The following is a 20,431-nucleotide window of genomic DNA, read 5'->3' on the forward strand; positions in this document are numbered from 1 at the left end:
CTGTATAATACATGCATTACATATATAAGCATATTATACATGTATTCTATTTTGATTTGTATTGTAATCTGCTTCTGTTTAGCAAATTCAGTTACCAAATCCTCAATTTCACACATCCTCTAGTTCATACCCTGTTGCCCTTCAGATAAATGTACCCTGTATCTACTGAAACCCAAGAAGTGTGAACCTCAAATCAGTGCTACTTGCTGATAGCTATTTATTGTTCCCTGGTGGGCTTTGCTATATTCTTTACTCAACGAAGTTAAAAAAATGAACTCTTCCCCAAGCCTGGGCATATTTTAGCTCAAGGAAGATACCAACTGAGTCTGAAGTGTTTTACCCCTTTTTGTTTAGGTAGCTTGGTCTGGCCAAGAAGTGAGAAAGCTTACAGACCATATCATGGAATTTTAAAGACATTCTGGAAGTTCTAATTACTAACTCTGCACTTAACTTCCTATAATCTTCCAACCCCCTTTAGCATCAAACTACTCTGTAAACCACCTTGCACAGAAGAGTAAATAGGGGTATATGAAGTATTCAGGAAGACTAGTACCTTTGGTGTCAGGGCTTGCCCAGCTCTTTACAGGGTTGCTTTCCTCCCCCTATGGTGTCTATGTACCACCCAACTCTCACTCGTGGCTCCAAAAAAGAGTAGCATGCAATCTTTGCTACAACCCAGGAAGCTGGGTAACTAACTGGAGGCTAGACATAAAACATATGATTTAGGGGGAGTGTCCACCCTAGGCATGGGATGACTTCCCTTGTTGGTGGGTGCAGATGAAAACAATTTGTTACACCAGTCATGAAGGCAGACTGAAGGAGGAGGCACTGTGGAGCACTTGGAAACTGGTTAGACATCCAAGAAGCCCAAGGCCATTCACTGCATCCTGAGCCATCAGTTCTCTTGATTTTTGTCTTGCCATTGGTCAACAATGACTCTGGAGGAGTGAGTGAGGTCAACAGCTTTGTGCAACTCTGCCTCACACCTAAATCTAATTTATGTATGGGCAAAAGATATCACTAAGAGTGTCATTTTGGTCTTCCAATACAAAGGTCAAAACTAAACAGCTTCACCCCAAAGCTTCCATATTATAACCTATGAAAGTGGAAATACTGGAAATCCTATTAATTTTTAATTCAGTCTATAACAGAGGCAAAGATTCATTAAACAGACTTCTCCATCAACCATCAAGTCCATTTTTTCCATCATTAAAACAAATGGAACTTACAGTTCTATATAAGACCATAAGGAGTATTCAGTAACAATTTATATAACCAGTTTCACACAGTCAAATATCAGCATCTGGTAAAAAAAAATGCTATGAAATAACTGTCCTAGAAGCAACTTCCAGGGATCATCTTGTCGAACCAAATTTTCCTCTAAATATGTAATAAAGAGAAAGATAAGGAATATTAAGCTAATCATAAAAACTCTATGGTCAATTACAACAGTTACACTAAAAGCAAAAGAAAACAAAATTATTTAGTTGTATGATACAATTGTCTGGATAAAGAAGCTCATCTTGAAAACCTTAAGTAGTTTGAACTATTAATGTGCTATAAAGAACTCAGAGCTTCATAAGACTACATTTATCCTCAAAGGGTGGTAGTTATTTTTCCCCTTGTTGAAAAATGTGCCTAAAGAGTTTGCTGTCAAGGATGAAGTCTTGTTGTATACTGACTGTTATTCTAATTCCAAGTGCCTCCAGTGTAAGAAGACCATTATGTCTGGTAAGATAACAAGGACTCTTCAGTCACTAAATAAAAGCATCATATTGCAGTTTTTAATTAAATTCAGGCACTTGAATATACTAGCAAGCTAACAAAGAATTATCCCTTAGTTTTGAGGGAGGCATCTTTCAACAGATCGCCACCTAGAGTTGCTTCTTTATTTAAAACAAAACCAAAAACCAACCTGGAAACTACTCTCTTTCCTTGGTACATAAGTAAACGACATTATCATGTGTTTTCCTTTAAAACTAATATGTATGGCAATGGGAAGAATACAAAATGATATAAATGTAAAGTCCGCCATAGTAATTATCCATATGCCAATTTTTCCAAGACCTGAGCCTTGGAAATCAGAAAAAAGTGGTTTAAATAGATTCATTTATTTAATTTTCAAGCTCTTGGAGCAAAATTTTAGGACCTCCATTTACCATCCATTTTCTGAAGGACAACAGGACAGGATGAACAGAACTATAGACTAATCCCTGCCCTTCTTAATCTGCTAACAGTCTTCTTCAGCCTCCCATAGTCTTCACTTGAAGAGTATAAGAGTAGATCTTGTTGATTCTTGGAAAACAATTGGTTTGGGGGCACCTCAATGGCCTAATCAGTTTTATATATGCCCCTGACACTCGTACCATGAACATTTTGTGGGAGGGAGGAGTAATAATTATCTTCAAAAAGATAGGAATGGATTCTGACAGTCTTGCTTTAATAACTGGCATACGCTCTAATATTCACAAATTTATCTAAACCACTTGAACTATTCATGCACTTCGCCTATATCACTTCCTGGATAGTATTTCTAAGCTAATGGTATGTACAACACTTGGAGAGTGTCTCACAAAATACCATTCTATTATTTGTTGGTGGTTGACAACAATATATTTTTCAGAAACAAACAGTGCCAATTTCAATAAGCCATCATCCTTTCTCGCAGCACAATCACCCTTAACTTTAAAAAAATACTCTCTAAATAGATGGAATTAGAAGGAATGTAAAATGGTACAATATGCTGAAATTATTTTTTAGAAAATTCTGATTTTTATATTTTGCAGGTTCTCGATCATTAAAATTTGAGGGGAAAAAATGGCATGAAAACTGTTTTGTTTGCCAATCTTGCCAAAAACCTATAGGAACCAAGCCTTTGGCCATCAAAGAAAGTAAACACTACTGTGTGCCCTGTTTTGAGAGGAAGTTTGCTCCACGCTGCAACTCTTGTAAAAAGGTAATTCCTTTTTTTTAAAATTGGAAAACACAGAATGTTGAAAGTTTATAGGTTTTATAGTTATACAAATTCATGGGCACAGTTGGGTTATTGTCTATTTTTGATGAGGATGAGCATATCACACTTGTATTTTGTTCATTTTAACTAGGAATTCAAAACTTTTGCAGAACAATGTGTTCTTGAATTAAAAATGGGTTTTCAATCTGCTCAGAACTGGTTAATCCAGCTTTCCCAATCATTTCAGGACTTTTGATATTCAATTCCATTGACTACTATGAAACAGGAATTCTTGTTTTCAAGGAGGTGGCCAAAAGCATTTTGAATACAAAATAGTTCTTAGGAAAAATTTTGATTCATTGAGGGTAATTGATTCAGAGAAAGAGGGCTTTGGCTCAGAAAGTGTTGGAGGAAGCCAATTTAAACAGGATGCTTGACTCCTCACATTATACTCTGGCAATGCTAATGACTCCTTGGTTTAAAGCTTTTGTATTTCCAAGTTGTGTGCCACTTGGCCCAAGGGAATTACATGATCATTAGAAAAACTTTGGTCTTAAAGCAGGAAAGAGGAACGAACAAAACTGGAACTTCTTCGTCCTGTGTATATAGAACCAGAGATCGTCAAAGCATCATGCGACCTAGAAGTCTCCTGAATCCTTGGTCCAGGAAAAGGATGGTATGAACTTCCCTCAATTCCATTTTTCTCCTTCATGTTTTTGTGTGGAAAAAAATTCTTCCACTGTTTTTATTAGTTTGATGAAACTGTGGTTTCCATTCTATTAATGACCAAGTCATGGTGCTTTAACCTCTATTTAATTCGTGAAGTATTTATTCGTGAATAAGAGAATGATAAATCATGGGCAGAACAGTAGGGCATGGCAACACATTGATTTAAAGTAATGATTTTCAACCTTTTTTTTTTGATCTAGTAGAAAAGGCTATATGGACTCCCTACCTATTTCTCTCTCTCTCTCTCTCTCTCTCTCTCTCTCTCTCTCTCTCTCTCTCTCTCTCTCTCCCTCTCTCTCTCTCTCTCTCTCTCTCTCTCTCTCTCTCTCTCTCTCTCTCTCTTATTTGCCTATACTTATAAAATATTTAATAATATCAATGTATAAATATACAACAGCACAGACTTGTGATTTCACTGGTAAAAGCTTTTCGTTATTTCACTTTGAGGCTTCCTATTGAAGTCATTTCTTCTATTATTGCATATTTTGAAAGGTTCTGAATCTTATAGTTCTGGACAGTTGCTAGGTCACTGAGAGCAATGGATTATAACCATGCTTAGGCACTTAGGTGACTTATTAAGTGACAAAACCAGAATCTGTTAGAACCTGAATTTGAACTCATGTGATCCTGACTCCAAAGTCTCTATCCACTCCATTCTCTTTCCATTATGCAGTCTACCACACATAAGCACACATATATTTATCTATAAATATACAAATATATTTATACACACATACATTTACACATATGTGTTTATATACACACTGCTGGAATATACATACACACATAAACACATACATATATTCTTGTTGAGAGAAGGGATTGTTTCTTTCCCTTTATTTTTATTCCAACACATAGCACGTTACCAGTTATATAGTAGTTACCTGATAGATTCTTACTGATTGAATCTCTACCTATTTCTATTCATTCTTTTACTCATGTTCTCTTCTTTGTGTGTATTGGGTATTCAGGGAGGACTAGAACCTATGGTCTGAGGGCTTGCCTAATCCTTTTCAGGGCTGTTCACCAACTTTTGGCATCAACCTGTAACCCAACTCTCACCTGTGTCTCCAAGAAGCTGCAGCATGTCACATCTGTTAAAATGTTCTCAGCAAGGGGGTTAAGCTAGGTTCAGGATAACTGACAGGTCTCAAACATGTCTAACTATGAGGGAGATTCTATCCCAAGCATGAGAAGACCTTCCTTGACAGACTCGGCAGATGAGAACAATTTGTTCCAATGGTCATGAAGGCAATTAAATAAAGCAGGTGCTATGGAGCACGGAGTCTTTGGTCAGATATTGAAGACATCAAGATCATCTCTTGCATTCCAGGGCATTGGCAGTTGTTATGACTTTTGTCTTACTACTGGACTTTGATGACTCTGGAAGAGAGAATGAGCCCTGATGACTTTGGGCAACTTTGCCTCAATTCAATTCATAAGTGAGTCAAAAGTCATTGATCCTCTTCAAAAATGATGGAGAAACAACACTATCTTGCTCCTATGACTCATTGTGGCATGGAGGATAAACTTGAAAGCTATGCCAGAAGGACACTTGCTTAATCAAACCCTACCATGCTGAAATGGGGCAGCTAGGTGGTACAATGCATAGAACCAGAACTGGAGTCAGGAAGACCTGAGTTTGAACCTGACCTCAAAGCCTTAATAGCTGTGTAACCCTGGGCAAGTCTCTTGACCCTGTTAGCCTCAGTTTCCAAATCTCTAAAATGAGCTAGAGAAGGAAATGGCAAACCATTCCAGTATCCATGACAAGAAAACCTCAAATGGGGTTACAAAGTGATATGACTGAAACAATTGAACAACAACTCATTGGAATGGCTTCAATTATGAGACTGGTAGTGAATCATATGCCTGTCAGCCAAAGACCAACCTAGCTAAATTGCAGAGATGCATCATGAGGTTATTTATAGAGAAATGTAATTTTTTGGTTCTTAAAGTTTCTTTAAAAAACTCTTCAAGTCCATCTACCACATCATAGAAAGATAACAAGATCCCTCAGTAGAGGGAATCTCTACCTTAGCCCTTCAAATAGTGAAGTATAAATTTACTAGAGCATGTGAACACCGTGGTGAGACCAATGGGATTTCTTCAATGTTAATGATAACACTTCCACACATAAAAGGCATCAAGGTCATCAGAATGCCTAAGGAAAGCACATGAGATTACGAGTGGACTCCGGTTACATTCTGGGCAGCATAGCACTGGTTAAGAGAACTGTTTCATCCAATGAGAGATGAGGTTCCTGAGAATCAAAAGGCAATCATATTTAGTTTAAAACTTCATTCAAGTCAAAGGCATAAATTTCATTTCAGAGACAAAGTTCTTAACCTGGGGACCATGTATAAATTTCAGAAGGTTTGTGACTCTGGATGGGAAAAAATTATAATAACTATTTTCACTGACTTCTCATTGAAATTTAACACTTCCTTCTACTATGAATGGAGGCAATAAACCATTATTATGAAAAGAGGTTTCTGGGCTTTTAAAAAAACAAAAATGTTTTTGATACATGGGAAACTACTAAGGATTTGTGATCTAAAAGAAAAAATGATTTGACATTTCTCAGCTAAATGGACTGTGTACTTGGGTCAAGATATAATTAGAGTCATGGAAATCATCAGAAAAATACTAAGCACACAGAACAGTTTGTCTTCATACTGAAGAGGTCCTTTGGGTAGTGATTTCTCATCTAAATATGACCTCCTGGGCAAGAAGCCTGAATTTTGACAGGGCAGGGGCCTTAATGGATATATATATATATATATATATATATATATATATGACTTCTATAGGGTAATCAGGAATTTTTGAAATATTTATATTAGATAAGAAACCAGGCATACCTTGCCAGGTTCCACCAAGTTCCCCTCTCCTCTTCTTACAAAGACCTCCATTTAGATTTAGAATCTACATATCTTTTAAGGCAAGCTGATAATGTATATGCATCTGGTCAATGTGGGTCAGATTTAAGAAAATGTTTAATTATATTTTTATATCTATTATTTATTAGATAATTATTGAATATATTTAATAGATATTTGTATAGATTATATTTTATATCTATTACTTGTTTTCTATTATTTAATAACTATTATAGAAATAAAATAAAATAGTTGTACAAAAATATTTATAGCTACACTATGGTGGAAAAAAATTGAAAAATGAGGGGAATGCCCATCAATTGGGGGGGAATGGCTGAACAATTGTGGTATCTGATGGTGATGGAATACTATTATGCTGAAAGGAATAAAGAACTGGAGGAATTCCATGTGAACTGGAGAGACCTCCAGGAATTGATGCAGAGTGAAAGGAGCAGAGCCAGAAGAACATTGTACACAGAGACTGATACACTGTGGTACAATCGAATGCTATAGTCTTCTTTACCAGCAGCAATGCAATGATCCAGGACAATTCTGAGGGAATTGAAATGAGAAAGAATGCTATCTACATCCAGAGAAAGAACTGTGGAAACAGAAACAGAAGAAAAACATATGATGGAACACGTGGTTCAATGGGGATGTGAATTGGGGTTTTGATATGAAAAGATCACTCTATTGAAAGAGTATGTATAAAATGGAAATAGGTTTTGAACAATGATACATGTATAACCCAGTGGAATTGCTTGTCAGCTCCAGGAGGGGGGGAGGGGAAAGGGTGGGAAAAATCATAAATCATGTAACCATGGAAAAATATTCTAAATAAATTGAAAAAATAAAATATAAGTATTCATAGCAAAAAAAAANACCAAGTTCCCCTCTCCTCTTCTTACAAAGACCTCCATTTAGATTTAGAATCTACATATCTTTTAAGGCAAGCTGATAATGTATATGCATCTGGTCAATGTGGGTCAGATTTAAGAAAATGTTTAATTATATTTTTATATCTATTATTTATTAGATAATTATTGAATATATTTAATAGATATTTGTATAGATTATATTTTATATCTATTACTTGTTTTCTATTATTTAATAACTATTATAGAAATAAAATAAAATAGTTGTACAAAAATATTTATAGCTACACTATGGTGGAAAAAAATTGAAAAATGAGGGGAATGCCCATCAATTGGGGGGGAATGGCTGAACAATTGTGGTATCTGATGGTGATGGAATACTATTATGCTGAAAGGAATAAAGAACTGGAGGAATTCCATGTGAACTGGAGAGACCTCCAGGAATTGATGCAGAGTGAAAGGAGCAGAGCCAGAAGAACATTGTACACAGAGACTGATACACTGTGGTACAATCGAATGCTATAGTCTTCTTTACCAGCAGCAATGCAATGATCCAGGACAATTCTGAGGGAATTGAAATGAGAAAGAATGCTATCTACATCCAGAGAAAGAACTGTGGAAACAGAAACAGAAGAAAAACATATGATGGAACACGTGGTTCAATGGGGATGTGAATTGGGGTTTTGATATGAAAAGATCACTCTATTGAAAGAGTATGTATAAAATGGAAATAGGTTTTGAACAATGATACATGTATAACCCAGTGGAATTGCTTGTCAGCTCCAGGAGGGGGGGAGGGGAAAGGGTGGGAAAAATCATAAATCATGTAACCATGGAAAAATATTCTAAATAAATTGAAAAAATAAAATATAAGTATTCATAGCAAAAAAAAAAGGAAAAAAGAAAATGTTTTCTAGTCAAAGGCCTTTGACTTCTAGACCTTCAAAAATGTTTTTGTTGCTATTGCTATTGCTATTGGTCCTAAGTCTTATTTTGGAGAGTGGAAATTTTGTTTTCCTAAAAGAAAATACAGTCAAACCCCAAAAGTGCTTTGAATCTCAAATCCCTTGGGTTAAAATGGACTTGAAAAAATATTATTCTTTGATCCCTCACTTAATTACCCACCATATACTGAGTGGAAAAACATGAGTTCCATTTTATTAAAGAAGAATATTATTCTAAAAGCCACAGGAACTTATCTGGGACGGCACAGAACTGACAAATGAGCATAGAATTGTTCAACCTAATCTTAGGCCACTCTATCTACCTCCCACTTAGGGCCAGAATCCACCCCATGCCATTCTGAATGCTCCAGGAATTCTTCCTAATTAAACAGTCTCTGAGGTTTGTGTGTGTGTGTGTGTGTGTGTGTGTGTGTGTGTGTGTGTGTGTGTGTGTGTGTGTGTGTGTGTTTCTGATTTTACCATACATACTACTTGTATTTGAGTTTCCAATCTTTTACGCTTTACTTGCTGGTTACTTTACAGAATAAATCAAAGAAATTCTGAATTCTGTTTTGACTGCCAGAAAGGAGACAGTCTTTTTTTTAAGGCTGTGGGAATTATTTCAAATTGCTTTATTTCATACCATAATATGCCCCATTTACTTATCCTGAGAAGCTTTTAAAGCCATTTTTTTAGCCAGAGAAAAATCTAATCATTCTGTCTGATATCTATACTTTCCAAATGAAAAAAGAAAATAAATCTTTTAACTAACTTAAAACAGAAATAATTCTCTACAGAAGCCTTAACTAGTAGGAAATGAAGAATGTTTTTCAAATCTTTAAATGCTTTAAGATGTCCTCTTCAGAGGCCTTACATGATAATTTGTATTAGTTCACAGGAGCAAGCAAAGATGTTGCATTGCTCCAGGTATCACAGGTTTACATGACTTCAGTCCAGAGTATGCATCTTTGAATCACTAGTTTCATTTTCTCTATCATTTTTTTAAATTGGAACTTTGATTTCCTCAATGCAAATAGCTCGTAGTGAGACATTTCTCCCAGTGCAGAGAAGTATCTGCCCTTCAACTTTACAGTGTTAGAGTTATCTGAGTCTCTGAAAGGTTAAAGGCTTTGCCAAAGTGTGATATATTATCACTTGTGGCTTTTTGTGTGTAGCTTGTGTTGGCCTTAACCTGCTCACTAGATTGTAAAATGCTTTGGTGGCAGATAGTATGAGCTTGACCATACTTTGCTTTATTTAATTGAATTTTAAGAGAAAATAAGTGATGATTTCAGAAACTTTACTTTTTTATTATCATTTTTTTCTTTTGGTTTGGGGTTTTTGAAGGAAGGCAATATCCCATTATAAATGGATATAAAACAAGAAAAATAATAAAAGCAAGCATTTCTACAGTGCTTTAAGGTTTGCAAAGCATTTTACATACATTATCTCACTCAGTCTTCTCAATAACCCAGGGAGGAAAGCACTATTTCTCATCCTATAAATGAGGGAACTGAGTCTGAAAGAGGTTGCCCAGGATCACATAGCTAGTGTGTATATATATATATATCAAGGTAGGATTAAAATTCAGGTTTTCTTGACTCTGTCCAATACTCTCTCTCTTCCAGGCCATCTAGCTGCCTGAGTTAGCTTTGAGCTGGGCTAGACAGGATTAGGGAATAAGCATCATATAACACCAACTACGTGCCAAGTACTGTGCTAGAACAGCCCTTTCATTCCTACTAGCAAGTAGAAAAAACATTCTGATCCAACAGGGACTCGTATGTTTATCTTTATTTCCCCAAATTAGCCAATAACTACTGGAGGACTGATTTACCGAGAGCGTCCCTGGCATAGAGAGTGCTTTCTGTGCAATGGATGCAAGAAACAGCTGTTTGGAGAAAAGTTCGTTTGCAAAGATGACCGACCGTATTGTCGAGATTGCTATACCGACCTTTTCGCTGACAAGTGTGACTCTTGCAACAAACCCATCGCTGGTAAGTTTCCCCATATTTTTTTTTTATGTGGCCCTTTCACAGGCATGATGGACTTTTAAAGACATTCAAACTTTGCTCTGCATTTAGCCTCTTATAGTCTTCCTATCCTTTTTAGCATCAACATATCCTAGAGGAGAATTCCAGTTTGCACAGAAACATAAATAGACTGACCCTTAAATTCCCATGTTCTTGATCCAATCCAAGTGAGATGCTGAAAATTCTATTCATTTTTAATTTGATGCAGAACATTCATAGACTAAGATTAAGTGGATTGTCCATTATCAGTCCCTTTGTTCCCATCCTTAAAATAATTGGATAGTTCTATAGGAGACCATAAGATGAATTCAGGAGCAATTTGTAGAACCAACCTCACATGGTCAAGTATCTTACATCAAGCAAAAGGGTACTACAAAATAATTGTCCTAGAAGCAACTTCCAGGGCTCATCTCATCCAACCCAATCTTCCTCCAAATATGTACTAGAAGAGAAATAAAGGAGATTAGTCTAGCCACAAAATCTTTATGGTCAATTACAAAAAAAAATCCCACTACAGTTATGCTAAAGCAAAAGAAAACAGGACTATTTAGTCATAAAATGTAATGGTCTGGATAAAGAAGCCCATCTTGGAACTCTTAAGTTGTTTGAACTATTAATGCACTATAAAGAATTCTGAGCTTCATAGATTATATTTATTCTCGAACATTGGGAAGTCACATCAAAGTGATTTTTCTTCTTCTCAAAAAATGTACAACAATTTTGTATTTTCTTAGAGTAAGAAAACTAGTATAAGAGATTGTGGTATAGTGGAAGAACATTGACAGGACATCTAAATTCTAATCCTTCCTCTATTACTATGTGACCTTGAACAAATCAGTTTCATTTTCTTCATCTGTAGAGTAATAGGTCTGGATTCCCATCTCTACATCTATGATCCTATAAACCTCTGATTTCTAATCTCTTAAAGATCTGACATGATATGATTCTATAGAAAGACAACTAAAAGATTGTGGTCTCTTCAAAAGAAATCACTCATGTCATACCATTGCAAATGAAATCTGATCTGACTGTTGTGCAAGGATTAAATCTTTTTCTTCTGGTAACTAGTTAATAGATGGTCTCACTTTCCACAAAGAAGTCACATTGCCAAAAAGAGTAAATGAAAATTTGAGAACTGAGTTATTTGCTCTTACACATTACATCAGGCCTATTTCAAATCTTTGCTTCCAGCTGCTTCTATTTTCATGTTCAAATTTTTAATTGGAGATGAACTACCTTTATGTCTTTCTGCCACATGAATAAGGCTTATTTATGAACTCCTGCATATGGAAACAATGAAGAAATAGAAGATGATGAGCTGTTTGTGCATGTCTTGAGTATAATTAGTACACTGGGGCAATATTCATTGTTTATTAGATCATTTAAAAATCTTCCATTGAACCAAATAGCACAGAATTGTTTTCTTCTTGCTTTATGCAGTATTGCCAAGTATTTCTTTTTAAAAAGCATTAGTTTCACAGTTGTAAGGATCACAAAACTAGTTCAAAAAAGTGAGAAAATTTGATATAAACTATGAAATATGAAATACTTTCTAACAGAAATCCAGTAAGAATTTGAGATTAGAAATAAATATGTGTTTAAATCTAGCCAGCACCCCATTATCCTAACATTTGCCATCACTCTTTAAAAGAGTTATGGGAAGTGAAAAAAATTAATATTTACACAGAGGTTTTGAGTCTGGACAATTGGGAGGAAGGTGGTGATATTGTTGACAGTAATATGGGAGGTAGTAAGATGGTTTGAGGAGAGAAAGATTAGAGTTTAGTTTTAGACATGATGAGTTTAAAATACATGACATCCAGTTCCAGATGTCCAATAGGCAGTTGGATATTTCATAGAATCATAATCATAAAACATTAGAGTTGAAAGGAATCATAGAGATCATCTAATTCATCCCTTTCCCCTCATTTGACAGATAAAGAAACTGAGGTATTAAGTAAGGAATTTGCTTTGCTCACAGTCACACAGCTAGTAAGTGGAAGACTCCAGGTTTGAATCCAATCTTGTGACCCTTCTGTGCCATATTTTTCACAAAAACAAAGTGCTAGATTGTTACAAATGAAACATATGGAAATATGGAAAAGTTTCTAAGAATAAATCAAAATTTAAAAAGCAGAAAAAAAGAAGACCAAGCTAGGATTGTAGCTTAGAAATAAAGACATGTGTGCAATTAATTCTTTCTAGCATACAAAAGTTGCCTATAATTCCTAAAGCAGAAGTGCTCTGTAATCTTTTTGTGAGGTGGTTTTTTTTTCTCTTTTTTTCATTTATAAAAAGATAAACGAGATTACTGCAATGACTTAAGCATCTCAGCTGGCATCTTTTGGAAATCTCATTTATCTCTGTTCCTGAGCACAAGAATGCCACAGTGAGGTTCATTTGAAGGAAAAGGAAATGCCAAAATAGGTCTTCATGCAGAAGTTGGATAATCATTTGTGGGAGATGCTGCCAAGGCATATGGATAGAACTAATTCCTGAGGTTCCTTTTATAGTTCTAAGAAATAGGTCTTCAGTTCTCTCATCTGTAAAATGAATTTGATATGCCCAAAACTGACATTCTTTCCTATCCAAAGTCTCCCCTCTTCCCAATTCCCCCATTCGTGTTGATGGTACCGCCATTTTACCATTTACCCAGATGCCTTCTAGCTTCTGAGGTGCCTTCTAGCTCTCATTCTTGTCCTCTGAATAAAATGTTCAATTTTAATCATTTGGTGAAATACAAATGATGGGACCAGGTAGGTCACAATATTGGGGATAAGATTTTTACCAATAACAGATCATGCCATAGGCTCTTCTTTCCCCTTTAAAAACCCTCATAATCTGTCTAAGTTATTTCCATACATTCTGGGTGAATACAATTGAATTCAACATTCCTTGGCAAGACTAGGGAAATGTAAATGTAACTGTGTATACCTAATACCTTTATTCACAAACAACTTGGTTATCACCATTATTTTATTTGAAGATGCCAATCAAGAATATAATAATTGCAAGAAAGACATATAGAAGAATGAGCATTTGAATGGAATATTAGGAGGTATAGATCTTTTTAAAATGTAATTTAAAATTTTGATTATCTTTCATTTTTACATCACTTCCATTTCTAAATATATCCTCTTTCTCTTCTCCCCAGTAAGTCATCCCTTATAAGAAGATTTTAAAGAGAATGAATAGAAAAAAAACTAGAAAGCAATGCAGCAAAAGCAATAAGCATATCATACAATGCAATATTTCCTAACCAATAGGACCTAATTTTCCCAGTGATGGAAGGGAAGGAAACAGGAGCACAGAATTAGAATTAAAAGGACTTCCAAGGCCTGCTAGTCCAAACCCCTCTGTTTTTTTTTTTTTTTTACAATTAAGAATACCACTGCCTGGGGGAGGGGGGGTTAAATTGCTGGCCCTTGATTACTGAGGAAGTGTTAGAGATGAGGAGGTTCAAATTCAGGTGCTTTTTACTCCGGAATCAGTGCTTTTTTCCCACTGTGTCATACTGTCCCATAATACTTCCTCTCCCAGTCTCTTCTTCAGAGACAAGCTCAATGATTATAATTTTGTAGGATAAATTTGTTTTGTTATTTGCATTGCTAAAGTTTTTGGGTATATTGTTTTCTTAGTTCTGTTTACTTTATTCTGTATCAGTTCATAAGAGAGATTTATTTTCATTTTGGTCCAGTAGTAAGCTTATACCACTATATTTTTCTTATCTTTTCTCAGTATCATTTTCTCTTTGGATCTAGTATTGGGAGTAGGGAGGGTTTTTGTATTCCTTTAAATTGATTGGGGTTTTTTGGACCTAATATAAGAACTTGGCCTGTAAATGAAGATGGTGAATTCAGAAGTCCTTTTCTAGAACAGATTGTGGGGCTCGCAAGTATGACCATACTAGGGTTCATGTTAATTGCCTACATGTTAAAAATGTGTTTTCTAAATTCCATCCTAGATCCTGAAGGCCCCAGTTACATCTCTTTTCAAGAGCGCCAGTGGCACAGCGACTGCTTCAAGTGTAGGAAATGCAATGTCTCCTTAGTGGATAAACCTTTCATGACTCAGCAAAAGGACATTCTCTGCCGTGTATGTGGTTCCAAAAGAGTCTGAGATCTGAGTGGTGCAACCTGTCTTTCACCTGTGTTTCTCAATGATTTCACACTCACTAAATCAAGAACTCTCTTGAAGTAAGATATTGATGTTGTTTTTTGGCAGTTCAGTCACATCCAACACTTCGTGATCTCCTTTGGGATTTTCTTGGCTTGAAATTTTCTTCTCCAACTTTTTTTACAGATGAAGAAACTGAGGCAATTAAGATTAAATGTACCTAGAGTCATACAGCTAGGAAGTGTCTGAGATCAGATTTGAACTCAGTTCTTTCTGACTCCAAGCCTGGTACTCTTGGCTGTACCACTTCATCACTCTGAAATAAGATGGTGGTATTAATTTCTAAAAAAAAGGTCTTAGGTAGAGAGCTTTTCTAGATAATTCCCTCACATACCTTATTTGCAACTAGCAGATAGAGAAAAAGAAGGCTTGCCTGTTTTCTTAATCCAAAACGTGCCTTTTCTTATATCATACTGCACTCTGCTGTTACATTCTAAAGCAGTATTACTTCAGCAAAATTGAATGTAGGATCTCTATCTAGGACCTAAAGGAATTATTTATCAGGATGAAGATGAATTTCAATAACAAGTGAGCACAAATATAGCTGATCCTTAAAGGAGGCATTTGTATGTTTGCCAATCTCAATTAACATCAATCACTTTTCATTAGTTTAGAGATATATTTCTACCATGAAATTGGGTTCCTTGTGAGCCATAACCAAAGAAAGTGTCAGGCAAGGCTAACTGACAATGACCACATCTGGGACAAACACTGGATTTCTATCACTTGCCTCTCATTCTTGTTCATATGACTAATACAGGAGCTGAACTACTTAAGTATAATTTATACTCCTGCCTACTGTTTTCTAAGCAGGCTTACTCCTACTTAAAAACAAGAAAACCTTGAATCTCTTCCCCAAAAGCTTAGATATAACATCAAGGTACAAAAGGTACTCTGCATCTAGATAAAAAGCTAATCACAGGTTCGGCATTTTCTTTAGTTTTTTAAAATATACATTAAAATAAAATAACAACAAATGCTTTGGATACCATAAAATGAAAGCTTCTTCTTTCAAATAGAATTAACCAGAATTATGTCTATATCCAAAGATATCAATCCAAAGATATCAATGTGAAATAAACATGTCTTTTGGGGGAATGAAGTTTGGGAAAAGGGTTGAGTGTTTTTTGTATTTTTTAAAAATGCAGATACAAAGGTAACTTTGTAACAGAATCTGGCCCTGCATTATAATAACCAAAGAGAGAGAGACATCAACTCAGAAGTTGATCAATGAATGATTTCATGGACTTGAGGGGTCTCTGAGGTATCCTCAAAGGACTTAGGAAGATGGAGGAAGGATGATGCTAAGTCAAAATCATGAAAGTCAGAAGCATCTTCCATCTTGATTTCATGCAAACCCATTAGAAAGTTTGTAGGGTGGGCTAAAGGGTCAAAGATGCTTGTATAAATGGAGATTTTTGAACCTTGGACTTCATCCCCCAGAAGTCCCTTAGTATTTCCCAAAATTCCCTTTAATCTCTCCTGTGCCTCCACATTTGCAGGGTCACATTATTGTTTTATAAGTTCTGTAGCTCCTCCCTCTTGCTCTCTCTTCTTCACGAGCATGGCTGAAGTTAGTTTAGCATATTTTTCACTCTAGTTTTTATGTTAGTTTATTATTAATAAACTTTATAAAATATAATACTTAGCTTTTGCGTATTAATTTTAATCTTCACGTGCTGGACTTTGTAGCAACTGCATTAAATCTAGGTGAAGGAATTCAAACTCTCACTGTCTTGGCTTCCTTTCTCCTCCTTCTTCTCTCTCACATTCTTTGAGGACACTTCCAGAAACTCTCTTCCTCCCCCTTATTTCACTCTTTCTGCTATCAGTCACTGAGACAATCCTGAGACACAGTGTCTCTATCTCCATGGTAACTTTATGGCTACATCAGATTTCAAGGCAGAGTGACTAGACAAAGGCTTCACACAATGTGTACTCTGCATAAGTTTCATTCATTTTATGTTCTAAAGTTGCAAATATGATTAATTCTCATCCCTCAGCTCTGCCTCCCAACCAAGGGCAGGAGTAGTTATTAATTTGATATAAAAACTAGTCTGTCCTGGAAAGAAATTATTATTGATTCTAAGCAGTCTACATGGCAGCCATGCAAAAGAGGGTATATCTCTGACCTAGGTGCACTTCCCCAACCAGTCACTGTTGGTGGGACATCATATGCCTTTTAAAAAGACTCAGTGCAGTCCTATCTGTTGGGAAAACTATCTGAAAAGAGTTCAAAGTGTAGGGTCTAATAATGATTGGCAAAAAGCATTTTCTTTCTATATAGACAACATATATGGCATCAGATGACAACAAATTACGTATTTGCCTGGCTGGTCCTCATTGTTATAGTTCCATAATGAAATGCAAATTTCATAGAGATTCACACAAGATTCTGTGGCAGAAGCAATCATAGACACACCTTTGTTCAATAATCTGATGGGTACCAAGCGAGATGTCCCATGAGGAGATACTCATCAGTTTCAGAGAGAATGTGAAGCAAAGTGTCATGGGACAGGGTAGAGAGAGCTGCTTTTGGAGTCCAGAAGACCCGCTGTGGACCCTGATCACATCATTTAGCCTCTCTAAGTTTCAGTCCTCATATATAAAATGCAGAATTTGGACTTGATGACCAGCACTTGAGATAGATAATGACATGAATGAAGAATTGAATAGACAGAGCTAGACCCAGATTATAACTGGGAAGTTAAACTCTGTTCTCAGGGTACCTAAACGGACCCCTGATACCAAAGTTCATGTGCTTAAAATTAAAATTCTTCTGATGATGGTTGCAAAAGTTAGAACAACAAAAGTTAGAATCACAAGGGTAAAAAGATTCACAGGGCAAAGAAAGATGCATGTTGGCTTCGTGTAAGTGACAGAGTCTTGCTTGTAGGATTTGTGCTTGAGAAGTAATATAAAAATCATAGAGGAATAGAATCTTGGATTTGGAATATCTCTTGGAGGCCTTCTGGTCCGACTTATACCTGATTAAACATCCCCTCTATAATATATGCCAAAATGATCACCTAATCTTCGATTACAGACTCAAGAGGTGGGGGTGATGGGAAAGAACAATCGATTCTCTTCCAAGGCAAGTCATTCCATTTTTGAACAGTTCTATTTGTTAGGAAGCTTTTCTAAATGGTGAAATGAAGTCTCTCTGCAATGCTTCTCTTCTAGAACCAAACAGAATAAATCTGTCTTCCACATAACAGCCCTTCAAATATTTGAAGAAAGCTATCATATACTTTCTGTCATTTACTTTCTGGCTCAAACATCTCCAGTTTCTTCAATCGATACTAATATCACTTGAAATGAAGTATCCATGATAACGTATGAAAGGAAAATGAGGCAGGCTAGTCATAGCCAATCAAGAGTGATGGATTGCCAATGGAAAGCCTGAGTATTGCCCGTATAGTCACAAAATATTAAAAGTGGGAGGCCTCTTATGCATTCAGAAAATACCTTGTGAAGAATTTATAGAAACATAGGGTTAAGAATTATACAGAATTTGAAAGAGGGTATGATCTGTACTGATGGATACATTCATTTTTGACCTTATTCAGTATGAATTGAACAACACTTAAACCCTCACTGATGAGATCTTAGATTCATCAAAAGTATTCATAGTATCAAAGGAAGACATCAGTTTCCTAGATAAAATCCTAGACTTGGGGTCAGGAAGACATAAGTTTAAATATCACCTTAGACATTTACTAGCTCTGACCTTGAACAAGGCACTTAATCACTCCATGCCTCAGTTTCCTCATCTATAAAATCAAAGGATTGGAATCAATGTTTTTTCCCTATCTTTTTTCAGTTCCAAATCTATGGACCTCTGACTCTATGATCTCCTACTTTACATGGATAGCCATATCCATAGTTCCCAAGTCTACCAACTAGGAAGGTAAAGAAGGAATGAAAATCACCATACACATGCACATGTTGGGTTTTTTAAACTATTCAGAGTGATTCTTTGTACATATTAAAAGGCTTCATTGGGGTTTAATGATGTGCTTTTACTGATTATAATTATTAAAATAGCATCACAGGATATTCAATTAAATCTTTATGGAAACACACTTTTTGAAACATTCAAAGTACAAAGACATTTAAAGATGTTGATAAAAGGTCACCTTCTTTGGAAACTTTGATAAAAGCTGTTCAAAGATCTTTAGATGAATAATGCCTGGCCATCATCTCCACAGGTATATAGTGGAATACCAAGAATAATCACCAGTGTTATACATTTTAAGCATTATTCTAAAATTATATACATAAAGCTGAATATGATGAATGTGCTAAGATCTTGGCAGTGACATTGGGTTATAGATCTTAAAAACTAGAGAAGTGATGTTGAGTGGAAGACAGAGTAGTAGACATAGTCAGGAAAACCAAAGTTCAATCTTGCCTCTGGCACTTAGGACTGATGTGACTATAGGCAAGTCATTTAATTCCTCTCAACCTCAAGCAGTTCTCTAGGACCAACCATAAGTTATAGATAAGTTGCAGAAGTTGGTGTCCCACCTTGAGGAACTCAACAGATCTTTGATATATTGAGAAAACCATTCAAAGGGGAGCTGTCTGTCTAAATTTAAAACATGACTTGCAATTTATCCATGGCTTAATTTCTAAGACTTTGGCATTTCTTGTAGACTGGTCAAAATAAAAGACCCACAGAGCCATGTTACATGTTCCAAAAATTACTCTTCTTACACTCTGATAATCACATTTCTAAACTTAGATGATCAATACAAATAATTTCTCCTGTGCTCTGCTTCTGACCTTTTGAATGTAATGTGACACAAACTACATTTGAAATTGAGTCCAGTTAACACTATTAATATCTGTTGGAAGCAATAAATTTTCCATATATTCATGTTCTACTTGATAGGATCACCTATTAATCACTGTAATTAGTGTGGACTCAATAATGAGAGGGGTGAGAAGTGCTATACATCTATCTAGCTGAAAAATATGCCTTTAGAGAGCTTAAGAGAGATTCAAGGGGGCAGCTGGGTGGCTCAGTGGATTGAGAGCCAGGCCTAGAGATGGGAGGTCCTAGGTTCAAATCTGGCCTCAGACACTTCCTAGCTGTGTGACCCTGGGCAAGTCACTTAACCCCCATTGCCTGGCCCTTACCACTCTTCTGCCTTGGAGCCAATACATAGTACTGACTCCAAGATGGAAGGTGGTAAGGGTTTAAAAAAAAGAGAGAGAGATTTAAAGATCCAAAATAGACCATAAAGAAAACTGAATATATGTATAGAACAATATTGTCAATAAAGGTAAACTGATAAAGTCAAAGTTCAATAGCTAAGTAGTGAGACAATGCTAAGTGGAAAAGTGAATAGAGTCAGGTGGTAGTCCCAGAATCACAGAATTTCAGAGGGACTTCAACAGTCATCTTATCCATCCTGTACCTAAAAATTATATTTTTGGTAAGTAATTTTTAACCTGTGTTTAAATTTTTTTTTCATTATGGCAGAATCTATCACCTTTTGAGGCAGACAGCTCATTCCACTTTTGGGGGAGTTGTAATTAAGAAGTTTTGCCTTGCATCAAGCTAAAATATACCTCCCTGTAATTTCCTCCTTGGTTGAGTAAAATAAGTCAAATCTCTCTTCCACAGGACAACCCTTCATGTGACTGAAGAAAATAAATAATTGTGTTATATTCCTAAATCTTCTCTCTTCCAAGCTAAACTTCTCCAGTTCCTTCAATTGATTCTCATATAGTATAAATTTGAAGCCCTTCCCCTTCTTGGATTCCTATCCCTGAACATTCTCTAGTTTATTAGTCTTTCCTGATAGAGTACCGAGATCCAAACACAATA

The 20,431-nt window shown here is 35.9% G+C and overlaps 1 protein-coding gene across 1 annotated transcript in view; it reads left to right on the forward strand.

Moving 5' to 3' along the window:
- Positions 1 to 14,535, forward strand: part of FHL5 (four and a half LIM domains 5) — a 50,040-nt gene extending 35,505 nt beyond the window's left edge. The window contains exons 5-6 of the mRNA XM_044675392.1: positions 10,194 to 10,380; positions 14,381 to 14,535. Of these exons, the coding sequence (XP_044531327.1) occupies positions 10,194 to 10,380; positions 14,381 to 14,535 (342 nt within the window). The remainder of the gene's footprint in view (positions 1 to 10,193; positions 10,381 to 14,380) is intronic.
- Positions 14,536 to 20,431: the final 5,896 nt, after the last annotated feature.

This window comes from Gracilinanus agilis, chromosome 4 (genome assembly GCF_016433145.1).
Source record: "Gracilinanus agilis isolate LMUSP501 chromosome 4, AgileGrace, whole genome shotgun sequence".
Taxonomy (NCBI): domain Eukaryota; kingdom Metazoa; phylum Chordata; class Mammalia; order Didelphimorphia; family Didelphidae; genus Gracilinanus; species Gracilinanus agilis.